This window comes from Lepidochelys olivacea (assembly GCF_965140295.1).
Source record: "Lepidochelys olivacea isolate rLepOli2 genome assembly, chromosome: 4".
Lineage (NCBI taxonomy): Eukaryota > Metazoa > Chordata > Testudines > Cheloniidae > Lepidochelys > Lepidochelys olivacea.
In genome coordinates, this window is record NC_140414.1 from 28,978,148 (window position 1) to 29,005,922 (window position 27,775).

Below are 27,775 nucleotides of genomic sequence, written 5' to 3' on the forward strand. Positions count from 1 at the left end.
AAACAAAACAAAAATTTTGAAAAAAGTGGTATTGTAGTTATTGTCCTAGTAAAGGATCGTAAGAACAATAAGATGTTTTTCCATTTTCTGTAAGGTAGGCATATGTGGCTTTCCCTCTGTGTAAATTAGGAGGTGAAGCTTGCCAGTCTGCAGAGACTACACACATTGTATTTAGAAGGAAGAAAAAGATTTCAGTCCCTGTGCTTCCTCTTCTCCAATGTTTCTCTTTCCCTGGGAACTGTCATTCCTCCCGACTATGCCCAGGAATACTCAAGGAGCAGGAATACGCACAAATAACACCCTGAATGCTATCATGTTCTAGACTCGTAACATTTGGGTTTGCAAATTATTGGATTGCTCTCTCCCCGGTCTCTTCTTCTTCTGCCTTCTCCGTCCCTATGATTTAACAATGTTCTTCTTCCTGCCAATTATGAGTCCCTCGCCTAATGACACTTGCTCACTTGCAGGCTTCCATTGTTGTTGTTGGCTCCAGTTGACTGATCTGTAGGGATTTTATGCAAGTGTTTATATGGGAAAGTCTTAAGGAATTGAGTATGGATTAAGCCAATAGAATTAGAACACAATACGAATAGTCATACTGTGAAACTTGACTAAGACTACCAACTCTATAGCATGGTTTCTGGTCAAAAGCATGTGAAAACACTGATTTCACACAAAATGTAAACTCTGTCTTTGACACCCAGAGAGATGGAGGGGACTGGTCAAAACATACTCCAGGTTTGCTTGAAAGGTTCACTAGCCTAGGCACATAGCCCTCGTGAGGTCTCTTAAGTTATTAGCCATTTTATTGTCTCTTTAGTCTGACCTGTATATCACAGGCCATTAAATTTCACCTGATTTCCCCTCTAATGAGCGCAATAACTAGTGCGTGACTAAATCTTTCCGCTGTAACATCTGCCAGTCATATAAACATGGGTTTGAGCATTTTAAAGGTAATTTATGAAGTTTTATTTTTTTAAATTTTTCTTCGTTACAGACAGAAATAGAAAAGAAAAAATACATTGTTTTCCTACACACCCATAAGTATACCCCTGTTGCAGCTGTGGGCAGTAGACACAGTTTAAAGTTGGCAAGTAGTAAAGTTTGAGTCTCTCATATATAGCTGTTTAGATTTTCTAAATAGAATATTCTTGATCCTGAATTTACTGGGAGATCGTGTTGATGCAGCCGGATCTTGAACTGGAAACCTTGTGATTCCTTGTAGGTGGCAAGCAAGTGTACCAAGGAATCAAAGTGAGAACCACCTTCTCCCTGGTGGTTACGTTAGAAAGAGCTGTGCTGTTGGTTTCAGCTGGTGGATGTTTCTCTATGCATATCTTACAATATAGAGTGTATTCTTCCTTTTTGTAGGTATCCAAAATTGTCCAAAGCTGACCAACTCATCTCTGCTTCTTGATTCCACAGTCTGAAGTACAATCGATTTCCCTATTTATCCTCTATCATAACTGTAACCTAGGGGTGTCTAGAAGCCTGTCATCTTTCCTGAAGCCAGGGGATTAAAGAGGAAATGTGATTGTTATAGAATAGATATTGCAGTCTCTCCTATTCTGTGTAGTTGTGTGACTCCATTCCATCCATCGTTTGGACAGCCTCTCCCTGTAGGTTACAATTTCAGTCTTCCTTCAAGTCTATGTTAACCAAAACCCTGGCAACTTACCTTTTATTGTCTTTTGATTTCATTCATTGTGGCTGAGGTTTAAAAATCTCCTTAACTTGTTCTTAGTCGTGGCCGCAGGGAAGGTACAAGGTGGCATTGCTTCCCCTGAAGGGAACTGCCCTTGGTACATGAGGCCTAAGCTTAGATGTGTATCAACCGTTGTTAGTATAGTGCCTTCTTAGGGATACTTCCTGAAGTACTCATTTACACCAGTTGAATAAATGTCTTAAAGCACGATAGTTCTAGTGATGTCACTGGAGCTACATTGACTTATACCAGCTGAGGCTCTGGTCCTTAAGTTTTCAGGGGCCTGGTGAAACTTTTGTGAACACATTGTAGGTCAAAATCACTACACCATAAAAATTAGATGGACGTGACAAATTTAGGTTCTCTTACATTTCTTTGCAAGTGAAAATAAAAATTCTATAGTTACAATAAGTTTGCACACAACTGAACTGGGATTAAACCAATAGGATTCCACAGAAATGATTTTAGAAATGCATAGAGTTGAATAGAGGATGATATCCCTTCTATACGTTTTGTTTGTATTTTACTGTCCTATAGAATTCTATAGTAGGGAAAAGATTTTGCAATAAATATAAGTTATATATGGTGAAGTAAAACAAAGAAAATTATCATTTTCTGTTAGTCTATAGGTTTTCTATTTAGGACTTTGGTTCATTGTAAATCAGCCTACTTCTAATATGTGACCAGGAGGACAAAACACCATTTAAAAGATAAATTAACTGTGTAATGATAAACCATAATCCAAATAGTATATATATCTTATAAAAATTTCAGCTCAGCCCTTCTTCTCAAATTTGAGACAAACAGGCTTTTTACTTTTATAATTGAACTGTACTTTCTTCTATACATATTGTATATTCCTTCTCTGCCCTTCCACTCTAACACTAACTGAAATTAAGGCAGGCGGATTTAAGTGTGGTTTCCTTGTTAATCCTAATACTTATATATTCAGCAATTTGTTTATTGAGGTTTAGGAATATAAATTCTTGATATTGTATTTTGGACATAGTTCAAATATGAATGCCATCTTGAGTACCATGCCAATTTTCTTCATAATATTTTCCTGAACTTCAAACTGAGTTCTCTTTCTGGAAGTATGAGGTCCATTTATTGTTTTTGTTCCCCGCTCACCCAAGCCATTTGGCCAAACGATGCTAATGTGAGTCTGTTCTTCCTTCAAACACCAGCCACACCTACAATGAGAATAGTATGCCTAGTTTTCAAAAGCTTTTCACTTTCAATGTTTACTATAAACAAATGTATGTACTGTGCAGGCACATCCCAGCAACCAGAACTATCCCTTATCTAGCATATTTTTGCTCACATGTTGAAAGGGGAAAATAGGAAGCTAAAGAGAAAAATACTTTCCATCTCCAAGATGTTCTTTTTAGGAAAAATTTGACCAATTAAACTAAAGCCACAGATTTTAAAAATGTCTGATCTTTCTTTAAAAGAAGAGACCTCAGCTTGCTGTATATGTCAATTGAATTCAATGGGATAAGTAGCATTTTCCAGCAATTAAAATAAAAAATAGGGGAGGGAGAAACAGAAAATTTGTTGATAACATGTCTGACCAACGCAGTCAAAGACAATAGGATGCATGTTGAGCGTGACTGGATCTACTCATTTTCCTGTATCCAGTTGACATACATGTCTATCAAAGATGACAATACTATAGAAAGTGTGTCTTCTTCTCTCCCAGTCACAATCACTTCCTTGACCCCAATACTCTCTGCTCACCAATGGATGACTGTGGTGTTTTGTAATAATGATCAACAGTTGTAACTTTAACAGAACTGATATATTATTCTTTATTAAATTAGTTAATATTCATAGATGACAAATGCCTGTTGATAAACACAGGGAATACACATAATGTACCATAGTTGGGTAACCTTTACTGCTGTGGTTCTGCTGCACGTGCACTTCAGCTTTGCTGTCATAGGCAGCAGAAACACTGTCCACATTTTGTAAATTTTTGGTTTCAGATTAGCTTCGCTACAGTGGGTTGGGCACCATGTTTTCCTTTGCAGCTGAAATGTAGCCCCAGGCAGAGATTTGTTTGATAAGTATGACCTCAGACTTCCATTTAATCACCTTGCCAAGCTCTTCATTTTGTCAAATACTGTGCTTAAAAGTGAAACCCCCATTAATCCATGCTTGAAGGTACGGTACTTCATTGTTCAACAGCATTATGATGCAAACCAACTGTGTTGACTTTAGCTTTCCTGGATAATGTCTCCAACTCCACTGCAGATCTATTGAAAATAATGTAACCTTAAACTCCTTTTAGTAATATCCCTGCCATTTCTCCCTCCTTCCCAATCCCGTCTGCATCTCCTAGCTGACCAGTCCCATCCTCATTCCTCTGCAGTATTTACAACAGAAAGGTAAATACTTTCAATACAAATAACTATTTACTGTTATGTTAATGATATAATTTTAGACTGAGGAAAGCATGGGAATTCCAAGTGAAGGCTGCCACTACCAGCCTTGTAGTCACTAACACACTTCATTGGAACTAGAATTGTGAATAAATTGCTTGCTTCAGTTTCTAGTTATTGCCTTGGTGTAAACCTTTTAAGCATTTTGGCTCACACGGTGCCCTGAGTTTCGTACCAAAGAAATGCCCAAAACTCAGCAAGAAACCATGATTCCACCTGCTTTTGTTCTGAAAATGAGTTATGTACTCATACCAGGTAGAAACGTTAATCAGCCCAGATTGGTTTGATAGGTTCGCAGACCTTAGCAAACCTTTCAGCGAATGTGGACTGAGTTTCAAGAAGTTGTTGAGGTTTTGGGGTCTTCGGTGAATGCATCAAAATTAGAGCTATAAGAAAATTAATTCTGGGATCCTAAAATAAATGAGTGATTTTATGAATGTGTGTTTTTGTATACATACATACACACATACATGTGCACATCCTTTGATGCTTGAATACAAAGTTAGAATGGACTGAAAGAGGAGGAAATATGCGGTTTGCTCTGATTGTCCTTAATTTGTTAGCATCTTCTCATTGGTGGATTTTTATTTCAAATTCCTCTTCTTTTTTTTTTTTTTTTTTTTTTAATTCCTCACATTCTTATTCCACAAGTAGTTCTCTTCTAGATTTTGATGGGGGCTACTCACAACATTAAGATTCTCTTCCATTTCAAGGACAGTGGAAAAATCCAAGCATATAGATATTAGAGGTGCAATTTTCAAGAATGCTCAGTGTTGGGCAAACTCTGTTTCTACTTCAGTGGGAGAAGTTAGACCAAAACTGAGTGCTTTTGAGAATTCCACCTGTGGTGGGTTGCACTCACTTCTGCCATTTTCTTGACCTCCTGAACCCCCTGCAGTCTATCAGTTGGCTTCTGTGGGTCTTCTGTAGCTCATTCCTCCCACTGGGTGTCATAGGCCAAACCCCTTCCAGGGTACAACAAACTCAAACAGAATGTTCCTTGCTCTTGATGATCAATTATAACTACAGTGATTTCTTACCTGTCTGGGCTTAATTACTTTTCCACAGTTGACTCATCAGGGTTTGTCCTGCACTCCTGCCCTTGAGTGTGAACAGAAATGATCTGTGGCCTAGAGAACGTCCTTCCTCCTTCCACTGGCTCCAGCCAGGAATGATCTTGCTACCAGCAGGCAGCTCCATTTATTTCTGTCTGCTGGGCCTTGATTAGCTGTTGCGGAGTGCAGCAGAGCAGTGGGGCTTCCAGAAATGGGTCACAAAGGCCTGGTATATTGCCCCATCACAACACCCTATTTGTATTTCTTGTTTGTCAGTGGTTCTTCAGGTTAATTATATAGTGCTATAAATCTTATTTACAATGAATTGTATAACAAATTGCAACCTTAATGCCGCTCTAGAAGAATTAATTTCAGTAGGTCTACTTGAGGAGTCATGCTACTGAGCATGAGTAAAATGGAAGAATCTGGCCCTAAAGAGTTTTCATACAAAACGGTCCCAATTCTGTTCCCAACTGGGAGGGTACAGAATTGGACTGATGCTTTTTCACTTTGCAAAGCTACAAACTTTGAATTTTATCATAGTGCATCATGTGGAACAAGTGGCATATGATTGCTCAAAGAGTGTCATAAGGAAATCATTCATAACTAAATAAAATCTGAAATCAGGCAAATGTATATATCTCTTTTCTCTCTTTCACATCTAGATCTAATCATCTCCAAATGGCAAAAGAACTATTCCTGTGGCAGCAACAGGCCAAGTAGACAGGCACCATAATTGCACATAATGTAATTTCAAGTATAGTGATCATTTCTGTTGACACTACTGAACTATCTGGTCAATGAAACACAACTAAATACCCTGTCCTGTCTTCACAGCAAAATTTGCACTGGATGTAAATGTAAGTGTGAGGAGTTTAGCTTGACAATGAAATTTCAAAGATCTTCCAATGTTGTGGTGTTATGCCTGCAATATGTGCATTAAATCTCATTATACACTAAATGAGTGGCCAGATAATATTTGATTTTTTTTAACATTGTGTATAATAAATTTCATTCAGGTTTATATTTCAATAAATGATCAATTTCCCTGAATAAAACTGATCCTTCAATAAATGGATTTTAAATAGGGTTATACCAGGCTTGCATAGTTAGCAGGCGAAAGTTTATTCGGTATACCAGCATGGATTTGTACTAAGAACCTACAGTAATTGTCTTCACTTGTAGCCCTAGTTACAGTTTATCGTAACAGATTGCATTACAATGATTTAACTCTGATCTAAGTTAATGATTCTTAATTTCCTAACAAAATTATTGTATTTTAAACTGCTATAGCTTTCTTCTTTTCCTGGCCCATAAATTGTGTTGTAACATTGCCTGCACTTCCAGAATGGCTGCCATGTTCTTATTTAGAAAAGGTTGTATTTCTGGGAGGAAGATGACCTTTTTATGTGCAGTATGTGGCTTGTTCTTCTGTAAAGTGCTGTCAGATATGCAAACTATGAATACGAATGATAAAAAGTGTGGGTGTCATCACTGCTGAACTCTCTCAAACACCTTTTTGAGAGATCACAGGGAAGTCTCTCCCTTTTCTCCATCTTTCACACTTAAACACTTCCGATACTTGTAGACCATTATTCTATCCTTCTTGGCCACTATTTGACCAAGCTACTTCATACATATTTTTATTTCTCATAATGTGTCCCCAGTCATTTGGTAATTGTTGTTCCTGGAATTCCCTCCAGTTTGTTTGCATATTTCTAGGAATAAAGAGCCCATATCCAAATGTATTGTGCTGGATGAGGCTTCACCAGTGACATGCAGAAGAAAATGAAAAACGTTGCTCCTTTGACTTGATGCTTCTGTATATGCATCTAAAAATCATCAGGCTTTTCTTGACACTATGGGACTCCTAATGGAGTAAGCCAAAAGAAAAGGAGTACTTGTGGCAGACTAACACGGCTGCTACTCTGAAACCTGTCATAATGGAGTAAGGTATTTCTCTGTCACACAGTGAACTACCATCTGTTTCGTCATCCCCTATCTCCATTGGATATTTTTCAGCTTTCTAGGGGTGACATTCGTCCCCATGAAAATAAGGTTTAAGTGAGATTTAAGTGTACTACAGTCCTTAAATTGCCCCTGTACACATGTGTGAATTTTAGTCTAACTGGAATATCAACATTTTGGTTTATTTTTCCCAAGTTAATTTTCTTGTCTTTTTTCTAAGATGAATTTTACTATATTGTATTTATATTTCTAATCACTAATTGGCCAGAAAATTCCCTGTGCTGTTAGCCTCCGTTGAAGTGCTTGCTTTCATCATAAAAACTCACATATCGGTTCTCTGGCCTGCTGATCTCATGCAGTTTGGAATTTTTATATTGTATGCCTCTTCTCCCAGCTTGTGTATGTTCCCCCTCCCCTGGCATATCAAAGTTCTATGCTAACTACTTCTTAAATTACACGTGTGTGTGTGTGTGTGTGTATACACATGTAGTTACTCCTTTGGTCCCAGGGAAAGTGAAAGACAGATGAGATGCTCTAATGAGGGGATTTATCAGGACCTGCAGCTATAACATCTTGTGCAATTGTTCCATCAGTTTGCAATCTAAACCCATTAATACATCGCTGTGAGACCTCCAAGGAAAATGAATAGTGCTACAAGAAGCATTTGATGATTCATTAGGTGTTACTCTTCCATTGCAATTTCTATTAAGCCAGCATCCCAGTGTGGCAGTGTGGGCATTGTCTGAGTGAAGGTACTATCTTTCAGATCAGTTGTAAGAGGAAAGTTCTTAGCTCTTATGGACATTTAAGACGTTATGATACTTTTTTCATAAAAGATGTTAATACAGCGCTCTGGCTAAATTCCAACTCTAGTAATTACATTCCAGCTACTTGAATTCCCTCTGCAGTTTGAAAGATGCATTTACAGTATTCTTCACTTTCTGCCTCAACTTGTTGTGCAGACTTGCTCTGTGCTGTGATGAGTTTGTGTCAACCCAAAAGTGGCTGCATTTGAAATGTGTATGGAGTGATCGGCAATACTGGGCCTGTGACTGCAACATGATGAGCGGCTCTACAAAGTGCTGAGCACATGCAACTCCCAGTGACTTCACTGGGAATTGGGGGGCGATCAGCACCTTGAATTGGGCACTGTGATGGAATGGACAAATGCTGCATTAGGGCAACATAGGGTTAGTTTAATAATCCATCTTGGAGATAGGCACGGAAGCTGGCTGTGCCGCATGACACCTGCTAGCAATCTCAAGCCTGGATGGAGTAAAGTTAGAAAAATGGCTTTGGTGTGGACGAATCTTAGGAGCAGCCAAATTTTGGGAGAAGGCTTCAGAGGAACTTAATGGTTTTATGTTGAATTAGTTGTTAATAAAGCGGGACATGGGTGGGTTGTGACTTCTGATACTAACATTGAGTACTTTAGAGCAGTTTGGGAAAGACACCTACTCATAGACTCACTTGTATGTTGTAAAATAATTAGCAATACTTCCACATAAATGTTGCTGCAGTATATTAACGTCAATTATTACTAATTAGTAACCAATTAGTAATAATGGCTGCCTTTAATATAAAACTACAGAAGTTGCTGATAAACTTCTCAGATTTGCAGCCGAGTCCTGCAAGGACTGGCCACTCTCATCCCCTAGGGAAGACAAAGGGCGCTGGTGTTGCTCAGCACCTCCCATGGTAGCATGTAAATATTATGGGGCGTGATTCAAAGCCCATAAAAGTGAATGGAAAGAATCCCATTGACTTGAATAGGCTTTGAATCGATCCCTTCTAGGAGGGATCATGGATGAATCTCTCTCACAAGTTCTCATTTTATCTTCTTATACTTAGAGTCAAGATGGTGCCATAAATTGCACTATACCTTGAACAGAAATGGTGTAGGTGTAAAGGAGGACAGATCTTGGGCTATAGAATTGAATGTATGCTTGTACATGCTAAAATCTGCCTTATTTTGCATTTTCAAAGAGTACTGATATTTCCTATCTTGATAACTTGCTTTGATTTCTCAAAATTTAACACATTTGTGTGTGTGTGTGTGTGTGTGTGTGTATGTGTATATATATATACACGTATAAAAAAATCTTGCTCTCGGCTAGTGAGCTTGGAGAATTACAACTAATAAAAACATAATGATAATACGAGAGCTTGCTTACCATATGGGTTTTGCCATGCACTTGTCACTTGGGTTTTAATCAAATGTGTGAGGAAAATAAAATGTATGTGCTGCTGAGGTGAAGAAAACAAATCCTGAGCTGCTTCCACTATGTCAGTCACAAAAAGGTAATCATTTTGTGGGTAATTTTTGTCCACATAAGCACTTCAGTGAAAAATCTATTTTTATGATGGCGGGGGGATTTATGTGTATGTAGGGGTTTTTTTTGGTTTTTTTTTTTTTTGCAAATTAAGAAAAAAACTTAAGAAAATTCTCCTTACTACAATTGATGGAGCCGCCAAAGAAGCTCTCGGTTCAGGCTTTCTCTGGCTTTCCAAAGTGCAATCACATATCTATATTGATCAGTGATGGCAGTAATATCACACTTTTATAATGTTGTAAATTTATTTTTATGGCTCCATAATTAGCACTTCAGGTCCAGTGTTTTTTTCCCCTCCAGTCTTTTATACCCTGTGTTACCACAGGAGAACTCAAGTATGGAAAAGTTCACTTTTTACTTTATTTTTTTTTTTTTACATTGCTCATTTCTTTTGCTTTGATTTTTCATGTTTGTAATATTGCTACAGTTATCTTTTCAATTAAATATTAGCAGGTTCAGTAAACATCAAATGCATTGAAGTTGGGGCATCTTAAAGAAAAAAGATACAGAACTATTTGGTTTTATTTTATAAAACATCTTAATTATATAGCATTTCGTATGAGATCATCAGATAAAAGGGACTCTGTAAAGGCAAAGCACTTGTAATTAGTATTATGAATCCCAAGATGGCATTTATTAAATGATATATAAAAATAATCAAAGCAGGGAAGTTAGCTTTCTTTTACCTTTGACTCTGCCAAATTTTAACACTCTAGCTGTATTAAATATTTAGAAGGAGTCAGGAGACGAGAGTTTTATTTCTGATTCTGTCACTGATTTGCATGGTGTCTGAGCAAGTCACTAAATGTGTCACAGTTGTTTAAACTTTGTATTCTGTAAAATGGGGATAATAATACTCCCCTCCATGAGGCTCTGTGGAAATGCCATGTGTCCTCACAAAGTGAAACCTTTAAACCAGATGCTCATTTCTGGGTTTCCTTACAATATAGGTTCACCAAATGGTTTGTGAAACTGGGCTGACTTTGTAGTGAATTTGGACAATTTAGGGTTTGGGGTAGAGGCCATTCAAAGTTCTATGATCAGAAATGCATCAATTTTTCTTGTGGCGATTTTTCTTCTTGCATGGGGGAGGAAACAAATTGCAGAGGGGAAGCCATTTCCTTTCTCCCCCAAAGCTAACCTTATTATAATGGACTATATTCTCCCCCCCCCCCCGCCAGTTCCTTCACCGGTAGCAGCTATAATCAAAACACGTTGTTCAATCCAGAAGAATAGGCTTCACAACACCCTGTAGGATCCTTGTCAATGCCAATCATTGGCTTGGGAACAAAACATTAGGATTGTCTGACACTCTTCCAATCTGATGTCTGTTGTCTCTGGTCAATTTCAGTATATTTGTAGCTGTATTTGAAAGTTGAAGGCTAATATTCTGATGTGTAAAAATATAATCTGGAAACCTTAATTCTAGCAGTCCTGTGTTAGATTTTGAATGTTGCATGGTGAATTCCATTACATAACTCTGAGTTTTGGTTAAAAAAACAAAACAGAACTCCCTTCCTGTAGGAGAGGTCGAATATTAAGACTCTGCAACTATTTCTGGACATCTCAGAAAACTATAACTTTATTCTTGCATAAGAACATAGGAATGGCCATACTGGGTCACACCAATGGTCCATGTAGGCCATAATCCTATCTTCTGACAATGGCTTGTCCGAGATGATTCATAGGGAAGGAACAGAACAGAACAATTATTTAATGACACATCCCCATCTTCCACTCCCAGCTTCTGGCAGTCGGAGGTTTAGGGATACACAGAACATGGAGTTGCCTTCCTGACTATCTTGGCTAATACCTATTGTTGAACTTATCCTCCAAGAACTTCCTTAATTCTTTTTGTGAATCCAGTTACATTTTTTGTCTTCACAACATCCCTGGCAAGGAGTTCTACAGGTTGACCGCGTGTTGTGTGAAGCACTGTTTTAAACATGCTGCCTATTAATTTCATTTGGTGGCCCCTAGCTCTTGCGTTATCTCTTTTTTTTTTTTTCCCCTGCACTCTGCATGATTTTATAGACCTCTGTCATATTGCCCCTTTCTGAGGTCAATTTTCTTAATCTCTACTCTTATGAAAGCTGCTGTTCTCTAAGGTCAAAGACTCTGTCCACACTAAATGAGTGTGAGCTGGTGTAGCTATATTACATCTCCCCCTTTGGCCAGATAAAGTTCGACCAATATTCAATCAATCTGGTGGGGCAGTCAGGCAGTTCCTCTTGCCTGAGTCCTGCTAGGGCAAGTAAGTTTTCCCTTATTCTTGGCACGGTCAATTGTTTCTGATGCCCAGCAGGTCTGGAAAACTCAGTTTTTAAATCTCTCAGGGGTTGGTTGGTGGACCCCAGGCCTGCCTACTCAATTGGGTCCCAGTTCAGGGCCCTTAAACCAGTCAGGCAGCAAAAGTACTCAACTTCTGCTGTGCCCTGAGCTGCTTTCTACTTTCCTTTGGTTTCTGTAAGCTTTTCAGCCTGTTGGTCTGGTTGTCCCTTCTCAGGGTGCTGTGTCTGAGGTACTTCTCAGCAGCTTGCTGGCAGGAGTTCCCTTCTCTAGCATGCTTGCTTTTTGGTTTTATTTCTTTAAACAGCAGGATATTTGGTCTTTTTTCCTAGTTCCATTCATTATTATATTGTTACTTGGTCATCTAATGATGGACATTATTATATCTCCATATTGAAATCGTTTCGTTTACAGACTCACTTAAGAAATAGATGTTCCTTTAGAAAGTGGTAGTGTAAACCAAGGGTTCACACCCTGGGGGTCATAAACACACTGCCCTTCCCATATTGCTAAATTGGAGGGGTCCCAGCAAGATGGGAAGTGTTGCTTATGGGGAAGCCCCAGGTAAAGTGGAAAATACTGAGAACCACTGGCCTACCCCATGAGCTCTAACTTCATCACGTCTATCTCATTCATACGCATAAATGCATTAAGATCAAGATATTTTCATCAGATCAAGCCTTTTGTTCTTGCCCTTCAAACAGCTTTACCATGCATAGCTGGCAGAATGTATTTAACAAGGCCCTTTAGAAAAGTGATCATCTTTATGCAACTTAATTTTTTAAACACAAGGCAATCATTTTGAAAATACCAATTGTTTTTAAGACTTTCTACTATGGAAAATAAATAAAACAAACAATGAAATTCTTAGCCTGAAGCTACCTTTTGACCATACTTAAAGCTAGAGATGAACACAACGCAGACTTGAACACTGTTGAGCCTTTGGACCATTTGAATTTGGAATGCTTGTTCTGGATTCAACTACCACAGTATGGAGCTAAACCTTGTAAAGACCTATTTCTGTGATTCAGAACTGGAAATTAGAACCTTATTTCCTAACCATTCCTAAGTCTTGTCTCCAACATCTTTCTCCACCCAAGAAACCCCGCTCCAGTTATTTTCCACAAAAGAAATCTACAAGGCTGAACATTCTCATGGCTTATTTAGGGTGATATTAACTTGCTGTTCTCATCTACTGCCTTTTTGGAGCTTGCTTGCTTTCGGAAAAGGTAGAATTTCCTCCATTTTTGGTTCAGAAGTTGGGTTCAGATTTGGACTTGGAGAATTGTCACAGCTCAGAAAAAATCTGAAACTTGACTAACTCTGTCCTCTCACTCATTTGGCCATTTCAGGAGAATGTCTTTGCAGAAGAAAGGACAGCTAGTACTGTTGTTCAGCGTGGGTGGGTCTCTCTTTTTTCAGAATCCCAATAAACTTTAGTGTGGTTAGGATTGTAAGAAGGCAACACTGTGAAAAGGCTCAGTTGAGGTGGGAGCCAGAGTAGCATGGTGTTTTAGTGCATATTTGAGACTGTCGGCTTCAGCTGGGAAACAGAGGCAGCTGTGTCTGAGAGGGAAAAAACGACAGGGGCATATAAGAAATGTTTGATATAGAGATATGGGGGGCATCCACAATTAATATGAAACAGTTCATTTACTGTCCAGTTCTTACCTTAGCAAGTTGCCTTTTAAAAGGTGTAGGAATCATAAAACTAAGCCAACTAAAGGAACAGCTGTTGTTTCTCGCTCACGGAGATTTTATACTACAATTTTTGAAATTATTAGTTTTATATTACAGACCTATTATACATTATGTCCAGGAAACTGCTCTTGAGCTGAACCTGACTTCATTTCACTTACTTGCACTGAGACTCTGGGAAATGTACAGTGGAGAAATGTACTCTTCAGGTGACAGCATTATCATTTTTAAAGTGCTTTAAATTACTGGAGAGCTGCAGAGTCGCTTAAAAACAAATTGTAAAGACAGATTACATTGGAGAGTCGCAGGGGAGAAAGGCCTTTTTGTCAGATTTGGGACTTTGTGGTGAATGGTGTTGAAGAAATGCAATCTGTTCAGTTCATATTCTGTTTCTTATGGCATATCCTGCATGTAAACACTATAAGAAAATTATTGGAAGAAACTATTGAAAAGTTGGCCACTGGGGCCATGCATGTATTTCTGTGATTTCACAGGCAGATGGGGCAACTGTGGAATGAAAATCAGGGCTCTTTTCTGCTTTTGCAGTTTTTATGAATGTTAAAGGAAGAGGGCAGGATATGAGATTTAAAGAATGTGGGATTGATTGGATGCTATTTTTGTACCTATACTCCATCCATCACCGCGGTATCCAAGCATTCAGGGCTGATCCAAAGTCCACTGAAATCAATGGGAACTCATTGACATAAATAGTTTGTAGATCAGGTGTTTAGAGCACCGTTAGATGTCGTGATGGTAAAAATGGCTACATTTAGTTCACTGTTATGGTTGGTAACACCAGTGCAACAGCAACAGTGTTGAAAGACAAATAAGGAATTTGCTAGTGGAAACAGGCCAGCAATGCATATCTGAGAGAGATTCTCCTTGATTGGGCTGACAGCTATAATTTTAAACTTTATGGAAAAGTCAGGGTTTTTTTTTGTAATGTGCAGTGTAGTTTTTATGTAATTGTGTAAGCATCCAGGATTTTTTAATCAAACTTTTTGAAAAACTGATGGAAATAACCTTTTGTGCTTGAAGGGGGCGGGGGGGGGGTATTCACTGAGGCATTCTCAGTAATTTTCCAGTAGAGAAAATTAGTATTCACCTGTATATGCATGTCAGTAGGGAGAGGAAGGGAAGCAAACAGATTTATTTATGAATTAATTTGCTTTATATAATTTGGATGCATTCAATATGTTCAGTTTGGGTACCAATTGCTTAGGGGCTTGTTGTTGTGGGTGTGTGAGAGAGACTTATATTTGTATTTAGATTTAACATTTTTAAGACAAGTACATACATGTACTGAATGTTTATGTATTTGTAAAATTGTGGGGAGAGTAAGTGGGCAAAGGATTCTAATTTATGAACCCTCCTGAATATTCGGTAACTCATAGGGAGGCCATGAGTTTGATGCAAGCATTAGTTTATTTCAGGAATTGAAAACCAGTTAGTATGTTAATTTTAAACTGGACTGGAAAATACATGGTACAGAACAATCCTGCTTTAACAGAGAAATGGACTACATGATCATTAGATCCAATTTCTATGGTTCTCCTTTTACCATTGGAAGTGTGCAGAGGAGTGTATGCTGATTTTCTGAATGCCTCTGTTTCCAGCAGAATAAAAAGCTGCTCTGACAAGCCTGCTTTGAGTAAAGGATTTATTTCAGAGTCAGCCTTAGCATTTTTAGGCAAACATGCAAATCAATTTTTCACCACTCTTTTCCCTGCCCCCCAAAAGTTGGTTCCTTTCCATAATGATCACACCATTCTGCTTAGTACCAGTTATTTTCAAGGTTATTTTCCCAAGAAGAAGGGCTATAAATATGCTTGGAAAAACAAAAAAAATGCCCACCGCAACAACCTGAGCTTCTCCTTTTCATTCCTATAATCCCCAGGTCAGGTCTCTTCATTTAATAGTGCGAAATCTACTTGTACTTAAAAAAGCCCATTAATACACCTCTACCCTGATATAACGTGATCCGATATAACACAAATTCGGATATAACGTGGTAAAGCAAAAATGGTTTTCTGTCTTCTCTACAACATTGGTTCTCAAACTGGGAGTTGCGACCTGGTTATGCGCCGCGCTGGGACCCCCGACCCCTGCGCCGGGCTGCGAGCCCTGATCCCAGCGTGCGGCTGCGAGCTCTGACCCTGGGCTTGATGTGAAGGACAACATCAGATGAGTCCTTTCTAAAGCAACACCAAGAATAAAACTTCTTGTGTCAAATACTGTATTAATAACGGAAATGGTCAAGGCGAAAGCAAGTTTGATATAACGCAGTTTCACCTATAACACGGTAAGATATTTTTTGGCTCCCAAGGTCCGCGTTCTATCAGGGTAGAGGTGTATTTTGTGTGTGTGTGTGTGGTGGTACTGCTGAAGAGGATTTGAGGGTTGTTGTGGATCACAAATTGAATGAGTGATCAATGTGATGCAGTTGGAAAAAAAAGACTGATCGCATTCTGGGGTGTATTAACAGGAATGTTGTATGTGAGACATGGGAGATCATTGCTGAGCTTCGCAGGATAATTGTGAGGCTTCTACTGGAGCACTGTGTCCAATTCTGGACACCACACTTTAGGAAAGAAGTGGACAAATTGGAGAGAGGCCAGAGGAGAGCAACAACAAAAATAAAAGGTTTAGAAAACCTGACCTATGATATTTTAAAAAAACCCTGAGCATCTTTATTCTTGAAAAAAGAAGACTAAGGGCCTGGTGGGGACTTGATAACAATATTCAAATATGTTAAGTGCTGTTTATAAAGAGAACAGCAATCAATTTATTCTCCATATCCACTGAAGATAGGACAAGAAGTAATGGGCTTAATCTGCAGAAAGGGAGATTTTAGGTTACCATTTTAGTTATAAGGGCAATTAACCTTAATAATTTTAAGGTTAATTATTTGATAAATAATTTTGATTTATTTATCAATTATTTATTTGATAAATAAATTTGATTTATTTATCAATATTTAATTTAATTCATTACGGGAGGATGTAGAATCCCTCTCATTGAAGGGTGTTTGTTGTGGTTGTTTTTGTTTTGTTTTAAGAATAGGAGAGACAAGCACCTGTAAGGGATGGGTCTAAGTTTACTTAATCCTGCCTCAGTGAAGGGGGCTGGACTTGATGACTTTTCAAGGTCCCTTCCAGCCGTACATTTCTATGTTTGTCCCATGAGATGTTCTAGCATTCAAAGCAGGTGATAATAAAGGGTGATGAATACTATCGTGGATGAGCCCTGGTTACAAAGCAGCTTATAAGCAGGTTATTAATGCATGTAAGGCAGGAACATTAATAACATTCAATGGGCTTATTGTCATTACAGTACCTTTCTATATGGGACATAAAATGGGTGGTTTGGTGGATATTATTATCATATTAAACAGCTAAGTCCAGATTTGATAGTTAGGGACATAATAGAAAAATGAAGGGCTACTAACACTTATCCGGTAATTTATTACATAACGTATGTAATGCTATGACCACTCCTGTTAATCACCATTGAAACAGTAAAATATAACTAGGTGAATAATAAATGTATGAAACAATATATACACTATCTTGATGTTTATGCTGTGAAAGGAATACAACCTAAATATACACTGTATTGTTTATGTATAATTAAAATTGTGCCAAAGCATCTTCAGATGTCCATAATTATCATGAGTGTTATGTTTTGTGAATTGCATTGACAGGTTTTCTCTTGCTCTACACCTTGTGTAATCAATTAAGCCAGGGCAAAGTAAATGCAGCATATATGTAGATTACTACTGTTTCAATTTATTAGCATATTACACAATTTTGCTCTCTTGTAAATGACGGCACAGGTTCAGGGCAATGGAGAATCAGACGTTTCCTGTATTGATGAGGCTTTGCCCAGAAATACCATTTTTGTACATTTAATTAATGTTAAAAGAAAGTGCCCTGTAAAAATGTTTAGATTACATGTTTGTTTTTAATATACTGTTAATTCTGCTGTAAATCCTATCTAAGGCCTGTTCTACACTGGGGGTGGGGGATCAATCTAAGATATGCAACTTGAGCTATGAGAATAGCGTAGCTGAAATCGATGTATCTTAGATCAACTTAGAATCACTTACTTCGCGTCCTTGCGGCGTGGGATCAATGGCCGCCGCTCCCCCGTCGACTCCGCTTCTGCCTCTTGATGTGGTGGAGTTCCAGAATCAACGGCAGAGCGATCAGGAATCGATTTATTGTGTCTACGCTCGATGCGATAAATCGATCCCCGATAAATCGATCACTACCCGCCAATTCGGCGGGTAGAGTAGATGTGGCCTTAGCAAATACAACTCAAGTAGGACTCCATTTCTTTTTTTTTTTCCCCATCCAAGCCCTTCATCCAAAAAGAAACTATACAATTCTGGCCTTTTTTACAAGGACGTTAGTGAACCCGAACTGAAGAATGTGACGTTGGATTCTTTCATTGTGTTAAAAACAAATTAGAAAAAGGTGGTGGCTCAAAACTGAAGAGCAATTAGCATTTGACCAGAAATGCCTGTCTGCATGATCTGGAAATGAATTAGCTGTACCTGGAAAGTGTTCATGTCTGTGGTGGTGTGCATGCTCATTTACATAAAGGGAAAGGTCAGACTTTTCTCTCATCTATGAAACCTTGAGAGGCTATTCACCTTTCCAAATGTGAGCATAATTCCATTGATGCTAACATGTATACAAAGTGAAGCAACAGAATTAAAGGGGAAAACCCACGTATGGCTCACAGCATTGCAAATAAGGATAAAGGATACCATAATTTATAAATACTGAAGAGCTCTACAGATCTCTGCTGCCCATCGTGACCAATGAATTGACCTTACACAATCTCTAAACTTAATAAAACTAAGGCTTCTCAAAAGACAAACCAAAGACCTTCACTTTTATATGAAAGTGTCATCCTCCTATGTTGAAGCACATGTTTCTCTGCATGAGGAATTTAATCCTTCATTGTTTTATAATTAATGTGTTTGACATACAGTACCTGCAGCATCAGCTCTTATGGTATGTAAATCCATTCGGGAAAGCTTACAAGGTAACAAGCTGAGTCTTTATTTTCTTTGTCAACCTGTCAAGCCACTTTACTGCCAAGGCAGGATAGCAGACTCTTGAACAAAATGTAATAGAGTGGAACACCCTCTTCTCGTCGAATCATTTATGACAAATAACAGACTTTGGAAACAGGCAGGGCTATATGATTGTTTTACTCCACCTTGCTTCACTCAGCAGAATGCAGAGACTGTGCTTGCTCTTTTTACTGCATTCTTTTGACTGTTTTATTTTAGATACTGCTAGTAGCATTCTGACATATTGGAAAGCCTGTAAATTCTCTCCTGGCTTCCTTACTTGAAACATTTTAAAATTAGACTGGACAAAAGCACAGGAAGACTCATGGTAGGGAACAATATTCTTACCAGCAGAGATTGATTAGATGACCTGATGTAATAAGTCACTTAAATGTATTGCCATTTCTGGGTCATAATTTGCCCTCTCATCAGTGGGTTACCTAAGTGAAATAAGAGCAGGATTTTACCCTGTGTTTTATGATAAACCTTAGACATTGAGCAGAAATAATTTGTGTTATGGTCAGATCAGGTGGCAACACACTAAGTCTATCATTCAGCAAAGCTTTTAATCATGTGCCTTATTTTAAGTCTTGACTTTAGTGAGACTTCACATGCTCATAGTTAGGCTTATATGTAAGTGCCTCACTGATTGAGGCCCTAGATGTGGAAACATGGTGGAAAACCATTCCATTCTGCAGCTTCTTAATCTTTCATTTAATTAAGTGAATAGACCCATAAAAAAGGGGGTACTATTCTAATTGCCTAAACATGAGAGTAACACAATTCATTTGTGAAAGTCCAGCAGATTGCTGGATTAAGCTGCCAAGATTCTTCACAGAAGAGGATGGCTTCACTGGAAAATAATGCTTTTTAAATTATAAAAGCCTACTGTAATCTGATTAGGCACAGACTGAGTATTTACTTGTTTTGCTATTTTCTCTTTAGCCAGTAAAATTAAAATTGGATGTTACTGGTGACTGAGAACATGTTTGTTTTTTGAGATACCAGCAAGCTTTTCTTTTCAGAGTATTTTGTTCTATTGTTTAGAATCTGTGGATGTGTGTGTATAGAATGGATAGTCTTTGGGCTTGGTCATGTTAATTTAAACACAGAAGCAAGCCAAAGAGCTGTGTTTCACCCCCCCCCCCCAAAAAAAAATCAACCCTTCCATATTAAAAACAAACTTCCACGAAAACCAATTGAACAATGGAAAGACTGTGGGCTTGATACAACTCTTACTTGTGGCAGTTATACACCAGCATAATTTCAGTAGTTTCAGTGGAATTATTTCTGGTCTCAGTGCGAGTTTAAATCAGAACTGCACACTGAGTATATATGTATGTGTATATTGGGTAAATAAATTTTCTCAGTATATTTGTTTTAATTTGACCTATATGTCAGACTGCATCAAATGAAAGAGCTTGATGTTGTTTGACTTTCTTATACTGTACTGACAAAATACAGAAGATTTTATTTCAGCGAGAGAAATCCGTCTTGTTGAGGGATTACATTCTTTTTTTGTCTCCCCGATGTGCTTACCTTATACATTTTGACAGCACTCTGTGCATGTATGGGGGTGGGAGGGGAGCAGTTTTACCATTTTGCTGATAGTCATTTTCTCTTTCTCATGCACTAGGGATTTGGGGCTGGTGTCCTTTGGTCCATTCTTATTAACATCACGGGGTGAGGGCAGGAAAATCCCTTACACTGAAACAAATTATCAAAAACCCAAATTGAAATTATTTAGGAAAAACTGTCTCAGACACTGAGATTCATGTGGTACAGGAATGGGGGAAGGCCACCAGGGAGCCAGTTGCAACTGCCTCATTACCTGGGCTCTCTGCTGTGGATTTGTTTGACGTTAGAGGGCCCCAGCTGTAATGTGTGAGCCAGCTAAAGTCCTCAAGCCACCGTACTCCTGCTGGAGATTGGCGAAGTGCACAGTGCTCCAGACACCCCCCACCCTCTGCCTTAAACCTGTGGGGTCTCATGAATGTAGTCATGTTAGCTCCACATCTGCTGGAGACTCCCCCATACCAGGAGAATCGGTCTGGAGGATTGCTGCTCCCTTTGTGCTGCAGGAGCAGAAGAGAGGATGTAGAGAGTTGGGCCCAGTAGAAGTGCTCTACCAATGTGGATTATTTTTAAAAGTTAGGTATCTGAAAAAGAAAATAACAAAACCACACACAAACTGATATTGTCTCTTGAGTTACAGACTTGAAACTTAATTATGTCTTCTAACTGAAACATCAATCAATGGGTACTTTGTCAGGTAGATCAGGCCTCTCATTTATTATTACTTAGAGTCAAGGGGGTCATTGTTCAGCCCCACACAGAGAGCCAAGGAGATGGAAACTCACCTCCGTACTCATTACGGTCTTGGATCCCCAGGCTGGGACTCAAAGTGGAAGTGGAATAACAGAATAATGGAAGAGAAATGTTTCATGTCTGTAGTGACAGTGCATCTGTATTGCTTTACAAGCAATGCTCTGCTCAATTACTCAAACTCGAGTGCTCAAAATCATGCTCCTAAATTCATGAATAGGTTCTGAAATCAAGTGGCCTGGCTTTCAGAGGTGCTGAGTCCTTGCTTCTCTGGCTGACTACAGTTCCACTATATATTTTGCTTCATGGTGTTTGTTTATGGTCTTGTTTATGCTGACAGAATAACATCTACTGTTATAATCATGAATGGATTTTATGTCACTAGCCTAGCCACATGGGAGAGTTTGTGCTTCATGCTAGTAATAATACTTCATATTTTATAGCACACAATGTCTGAGGAACCTGATGTGCTTCACAATAGAACAGCATCTTAGTCTAATTTCACAGATGGGGAAAGTGAGGCTTGCCCATGGTCATGCAGGAAGTCTGTGATGAAGCCAGGAATTAGTTTCTGACTTAGTTCTGTGTGTTAACAATAAGACCACCTTGATCTAGCAGTTACATTAGGTTTCTCCTTTAAGATAATAATGTAATATCAGTAGTTGAGAAAATACAATGTAATTGAGTTCAGACACTGGAACAAACTAACGCCAGTGAGGACAAGGAGCAGTCAGGCTAAGGTGTATTCATTAGAACGTCAGATGGTTTGTTTAGAAAAGGGGGGGGGAGAACACTTATCTAGTGAGAGAGTAAATGCCTAGCCAAAGTTCTTTCTGCTCCTTCTGTATGGATATATATAACATAATGAGGTGAAAGTTTCAAACCTGTGAGGTTAGACTCTTAAATACGTATTTAGCTACCCAAGTCACTTGATTTGCTAGGTGCTGATCACCTAAAGCTCCTGTTAAAATAAAATATGGTTTGGGGAGTCTGTTTTTGGATACACGAGTCCAAAATATTTGTCCCAGATGCATTTATAAGAAGATGGAATTGCACAAGTCAGCTGTTAAGTAGTGGGCTGCTTGGTCTTGCTCCCATTTAAGTCAACAGGAGGTTGGCCATTGACTTCAATAGGACGAGGATCAGGGTTTGTATGAAATTGCCCCTTACGTTTCACTGTGGATTAGGAAAATGGATATTTCCCTCCCATTTTTATTATTTCCAGGTTGATTTTTGTTGCGAGAGACTGTACAGGCAATTGAGACCTGTCATTCTTGAAACAGCACTTAACTGATACTATTTGGATCACATTGTTACGTGTCTTTCCCAGTAGGACAAACAACCTTGAGGCTGCACATTCAGTTTGGTCAGAATAAATTATTTTAAACTGACACATTGCGCATATCTTAAGCAACAATGAGATGGCTCAATGGGAAGAATTTTCTGTTTAGCTGCAGTTCATTATTAATGTGCTAAAAGTTTTTTTTAAAGGCGGAGTTGAATTTCTCCTGCCCTCATCCAAATTGTGAAATAAATTTGAAAATAATGACATGCTAATAATAATTAATTAATAATAAAAATGGGTGTGTGTGGGTGGAACCGAGAGTGAAGTAGATGCTATGTCAGGATGTGGAACTTTTATCACCTCTTCTGTGCTGATTGAAATTCAGCTTAAGCCAATAGTAACTAAAGTTCCTACCATCTTTGACTGTATGTATCACAAAACTCAGATGACACTGATTGCCTGTATTGTCAATGTGCCAATTCAAGAGCTCTTTTAAGGACTAAGGTCTTTTCAGGTTAGGTTTCAAGGATCCCCTTTATATGTTAGATTTGTTGATGGAAAACACACATTTTAGTATTGCAAAGTCTGCTTGATCTCACAACTCTGAGGCCTCAAAAAGTATAATGGAATCAACCATTGTGATTTGAACCAGGTGCGGTCTACTGGACATACATAGAAAAAAAACCATGCAATAGATGGACAACATTCAGAATTGCAGTCATCAATCCAGAAATACTGCGCACAGTATTAAAGGATAAACCTTTTGATTACCCTTGAAGAGGAGGCTTAGTTAGTTCAATATCACTGAAAAATTGTTTGAAGAATTATTAAAAGTGAACCAAAGAGCCTGTATCCTGCCAAGTCCTCCTGAATTTAATGGTTCTGTGTTTTTGATGCTTGGCTTGAATGTTTCAGGGGAAAGATAAAACTCTGTAACTCTGTAGTCCTCTTCTGTCAAATTTTTAAAGGTGTACATTATTTTCAATCACTTGATTAAAATGTAATTAATATGTTAACATTAAGGATTGGATCCTCAGTGGGTTTAACTGTTTTGCAAATCTGATAGAAAGTGGAGCTTTGATTTACACCGAGGATGTTTCCTTATGTTGATTGTCCTAGCTAACCCATTTTCCGAAGGATTTTCACACCATGTCACAGAAGTGCTGGTACAATTCTAGGCTTATTCTCAGTATCCAACCTTGATCACATTAACTTTAAGTTCCTTAATTGTCATTTGGATGAGATGTAAAATTGATGTCTTGGCCAGTTATAATCATTAAATATATTCCAGAGTGTCTCATTTTCCTTGGCAAATTCCAGTGTGGGTAGTTTATATTGTGCCTACTTAAATTCCCCCAGTTTCTCTAGTTGGCTCCAGTGATTATCTTTATTTTCTGTCCTAAACTTCGTATAGTTGCTGTGAATTGTTAAACAATTAAGTTAGAATCCTGTAACTATTTATTTATCATACAGGTGCCTGTACTATTGTGCTGGGTGAAGGGATGCCTTTAAATTTTAAAACTTGTCAAGTCAGCATGAAAGAGGAATGTTTGTTTGTTTGTTTGTTTTCCAGGGGCAATTTTTGATGAATCTGCCAAAAAGGATGAGGAGGTGTTTCGTATGGCAGTTGCTGACCTCAACCAGAATGATGAAATCTTACAGACTGAGAAAATCACATGTTCTGTGACATTTGTGGATGGCAACAACCCATTTCAGGCAGTTCAAGAAGGTAGGATTTAAGATTTTCTGGTTTTGTTTCTATGTGGATATAAAAGCCTGTATACAAAGTGCCTTCATAGTCAATTATAAATGTGTCCTCTTCCTGCCTTTCTGCAGAACTTGTGGGATGCTGCTATTTCTGTGTTGGGTGCTTTTAAAAAAAAAAGGAAGGATGCTTTACAATAGCATTGCATGGAAATTCACTTTGAATAGGAATAATACTGATATGGTTTGTTCTGGAAAATAACTGAATATGGAATATGAAAAACTTACTGTGATATGAAGCAGCAAATCTTGGTTTGAGTCATGTTTTGTTAGCAAGATTTCTTGGAGAGAAGGTAGAGAGGAGTTTAGCATAGTCTGTCTTACGTATCTCCTCTTGAATTGTGCTAGATGATTTTAGTGTACAACCAAACAGAAGCGCTTTTTTTCATGACCTCTTAATACTGCCCGTTGATTTTATTTCACTTAACTACTTTTACCTACTCAGAAACAAAAACATAAGTTGTTTTGAGGACAACCTCTTGAGGCTTTACAGACTAAAGTTACCTATTTTATACAAGGATTTGGAGATAACCTTCAAGTCAAGAAAGTAACCTGTCTGAAATATAGCCATTCTCTATTGGTCTCATATGCTTAAATAAAAGATGAGGGTGTTGCTAGTAGGCTAAGATGACACAAATAGTTGGTACCATAATTTAATATTTTCAAGTCTTTTGGAACAGGATTAATAAATCATTGGTGTGAATGAAAATGTTGGCTGATAAGGCAGCTATGTGAAGATCTTCTAACTGTAAACTTAAATTTCATGAGCATTTATCTTGTTTCTTGCTCTGACATAAGAAATAACTCATTCTTGAAATGCAGAGCATATGTTTATTGTAGACAGACTCTCTTAATTATATAATTCAAAAAAGTGTTTATTTAGTAAACGTACCCTTACTGCATATTATATTTACATTACTGCATATGCTAGGAAAAATACAATTTATCAGTACAAGTATAAATGTAATTTACAACATTTTTTTTGTTTGGAAGACATAAATGAATGTATGTTTTTCTATATTCTTGTAACTTCCTGTGTTACTACATAGTAACTATGTGGAATTTGCCATGTACAGTAGTTAATTTGCCAACAATTAATCCACTACTGGTACTGCTTCTGTTAAAATTAGTGGCAAAACTCCCATTGACTTCAATGGGTAAATTCAAGATCGTGTCAGTAAAAGATTACTGGTACTACCTGGTGTTTTTCACTGGTAACCTCACTAAAATTCAGCAATTGAGCATTTTACTACACTTTGCGGGGAGTGGTCAGAACCCATGTGGGTAGCAGTATAAGGATGTAATGCTTTGAACAGGGCTGAGCTATTATATTTTGAAAATAGTGTGGATTAAGATAGGTGCTGTCAAGGTTCCTCCGCCACTCTGAACTCTAGGGTACAGATGTGGGGACCTGCATGAAAACCTCCTAAGCTTACTTTTACTAGCTTAGGTTAAAACTTCCCCAAGATACAAACTATTTTACCCTTTTGCCCCTGAACTTCCACTGCCACCACCAAACTTTATCTGGGTTCCTGAGGAAACGTAATTTGGACACGTCTTCCCCCCCCAATCCTCCCAACTCTTGCACCCAACTTCCTGGGGAAGGTTTGATAAAAATCTTCACCAATTTGCATAGGTGACCACAGACCCAAATCCTTGGATCTTAGAACAATGAAAAAGCATTCAGTTTTCTTACAAGAAGACTTTTAATAGAAGTAAAAAGAATCACCTCTGTAAAATCAGGATGGTAGATATCTTACAGGGTAATTAGATTCAAAACATAGAGAATCCCTCTAGGCAAAACCTTAAGTTACAAAAAAGACACACAGACAGAAATAGTCATTCTATTCAGAACAATTCTTTTCTCAGCCATTTAAAGAAATCATAATCTAACACATACCTAGATTACTTACTAAAGTTCTAAGACTCCATTCCTGGTCTATCCCCTGCAAATGCAGCATACCGACAGACCCAGACCCTTTGTTTCTCTCCCTCCTCCCAGCTTTTGAAAGTATCTTGTCTCCTCATTGGTCATTTTGGTCAGGTGCCAGTGAGGTTACCTTTAGCTTCTTAACCCTTTACAGGTGAGAGGATTTTTCCTCTGGCCAGGAGGGATTTTAAAGGGGTTTACCCTTCCCTTTATATTTATGACAGGTGCATTCAAAATTCAGCTTAGTGTGAGGGAGACAGCTTTTTTCAGGTCACTGTTGTATTTGCATTGTCAGCATGTGAATGGTGCTGTCATAGGTTCAGGATGGATACAACTAGTTGATGATGCTTACTTATATCTGACAATAAACACCATCAACCATAAAATCAGGATGACAGATTTCATGGAAATATTTTTTTAAGCTCTGTGACTGTTGAAGAGCTTAATAAACTCTTACATAAAGAAAAAAGAAAGCATGAATGCCTAAAAGTTGTGTGTGTCAAAATAAACAGTTAATTACTTATGGTCTGATGCTGAATTGCTCACTTTTGTACAGCAATTGTGTTCTTCACTCTTGGAAGATGTCTCTTTTTTAAAATTTGAAATCTGAGTGGAGTAGATGTGAACTGAAATGAAATAATCTTTAAGTAATCATGTGGGTGGGAAAATGTCTATAACACTGAGATCATGCTCAAAACATTTGCTAATCAGAAACCTATTTTCTGTAAACCTGTGATTGGAAGCAGCCAAACAGAAAGGTCCATTCTGCTAACAGAGCCTAAGTTATCTATAATTGTTGGACTTAAACTGCCCATATTTTGTTTCTTGGGGTGCAGTAACTGAGGGGAAGGAGAATGGGGGGATGGGGGGTTGGTTAATGGTTGTGTGTAACTCTGCGAACTCATAACTAATGTGCACGTCAGCCCTCAGATGTTTTATATGTAGCTTTATAGACAAAGCTTATTTATTTCAGACTCTACATTTGTACTGTATGAAATAGTCATCCTTTGAATATGCTCTTTTATATTATTATGGTGTCCTGAGACTCCTTACATTTGTATCTTAGGGTGTCTTATTAACAGTTCTGATATCACTGCACTGCAAAGCTGAGTGGTTTTATCCCAGATGAACTGTGAGTGAGTTGCCTTCTACCAATGGAGGTGACCTCAGATACAATACACATTTATTATAAATCACTGAAATATGAAATGACATTGATTTTATTAAAATGAAGGAAAGGTTCTCCCTTTGATGTAAATTCTAATGGAGAGACACAACAGCGATAATGGATCATCTCAGTGCGGGCAGTCCCACAGTGAGATTGAAATGCCGTATGTAAAACTATCAAGATAGGAATGCTTATTCAAACTTCAGTCTAACTAAACATCTGTAAGTGTGTCATAATAATGTTTGTTCTGGATATACAGTTCTGAGAAACACAACGCTGGTACATTGTTATCCTTTGCCTATTTTATACAAGCTTCACAGAATTTCTATTTTACAGACAGTAGTAAACTAAGATTATCATCTTTCCTTGGTTATGGTTGCTGAAGCATGTTGTGTTCATGAGGAGGCCAGAAAGAATAATGGATATGACCTTTTATGCTGTGGTGCTATAAGGGAAAGCACCACACCGATTATTATCTGTGTAGCAACAAGGCAAGAGAATATAGATCTCCAGTCCTCTCGTGATGAAAATCTCACATTTTAAGCATTGTCAAACACAATGAATTAAGACACCAGATTGCTGTTGGTATAAATAAGTTCCCTTCCTGTGAGACTGTGATATTTCTTCATTGTATTTGCACTAGGGGTAGGGTAGGACTTTAAAAGGAGCTGAGTTCTAAAGTACACTAAAGAGTGAAATTTTCTGAAAACCAACAAGGTTCTAAA

At 38.1% G+C, this 27,775-nt stretch overlaps 1 protein-coding gene across 1 annotated transcript in view; it reads left to right on the forward strand.

The window, feature by feature from the left end:
* Positions 1–27,775, forward strand: part of GRID2 (glutamate ionotropic receptor delta type subunit 2) — a 1,048,711-nt gene that overhangs the window by 157,456 nt on the left and 863,480 nt on the right. The window contains exon 2 of the mRNA XM_084626026.1: positions 23,762–23,917. Within this exon, the coding sequence (XP_084482152.1) occupies positions 23,762–23,917 (156 nt within the window). The remainder of the gene's footprint in view (positions 1–23,761; positions 23,918–27,775) is intronic.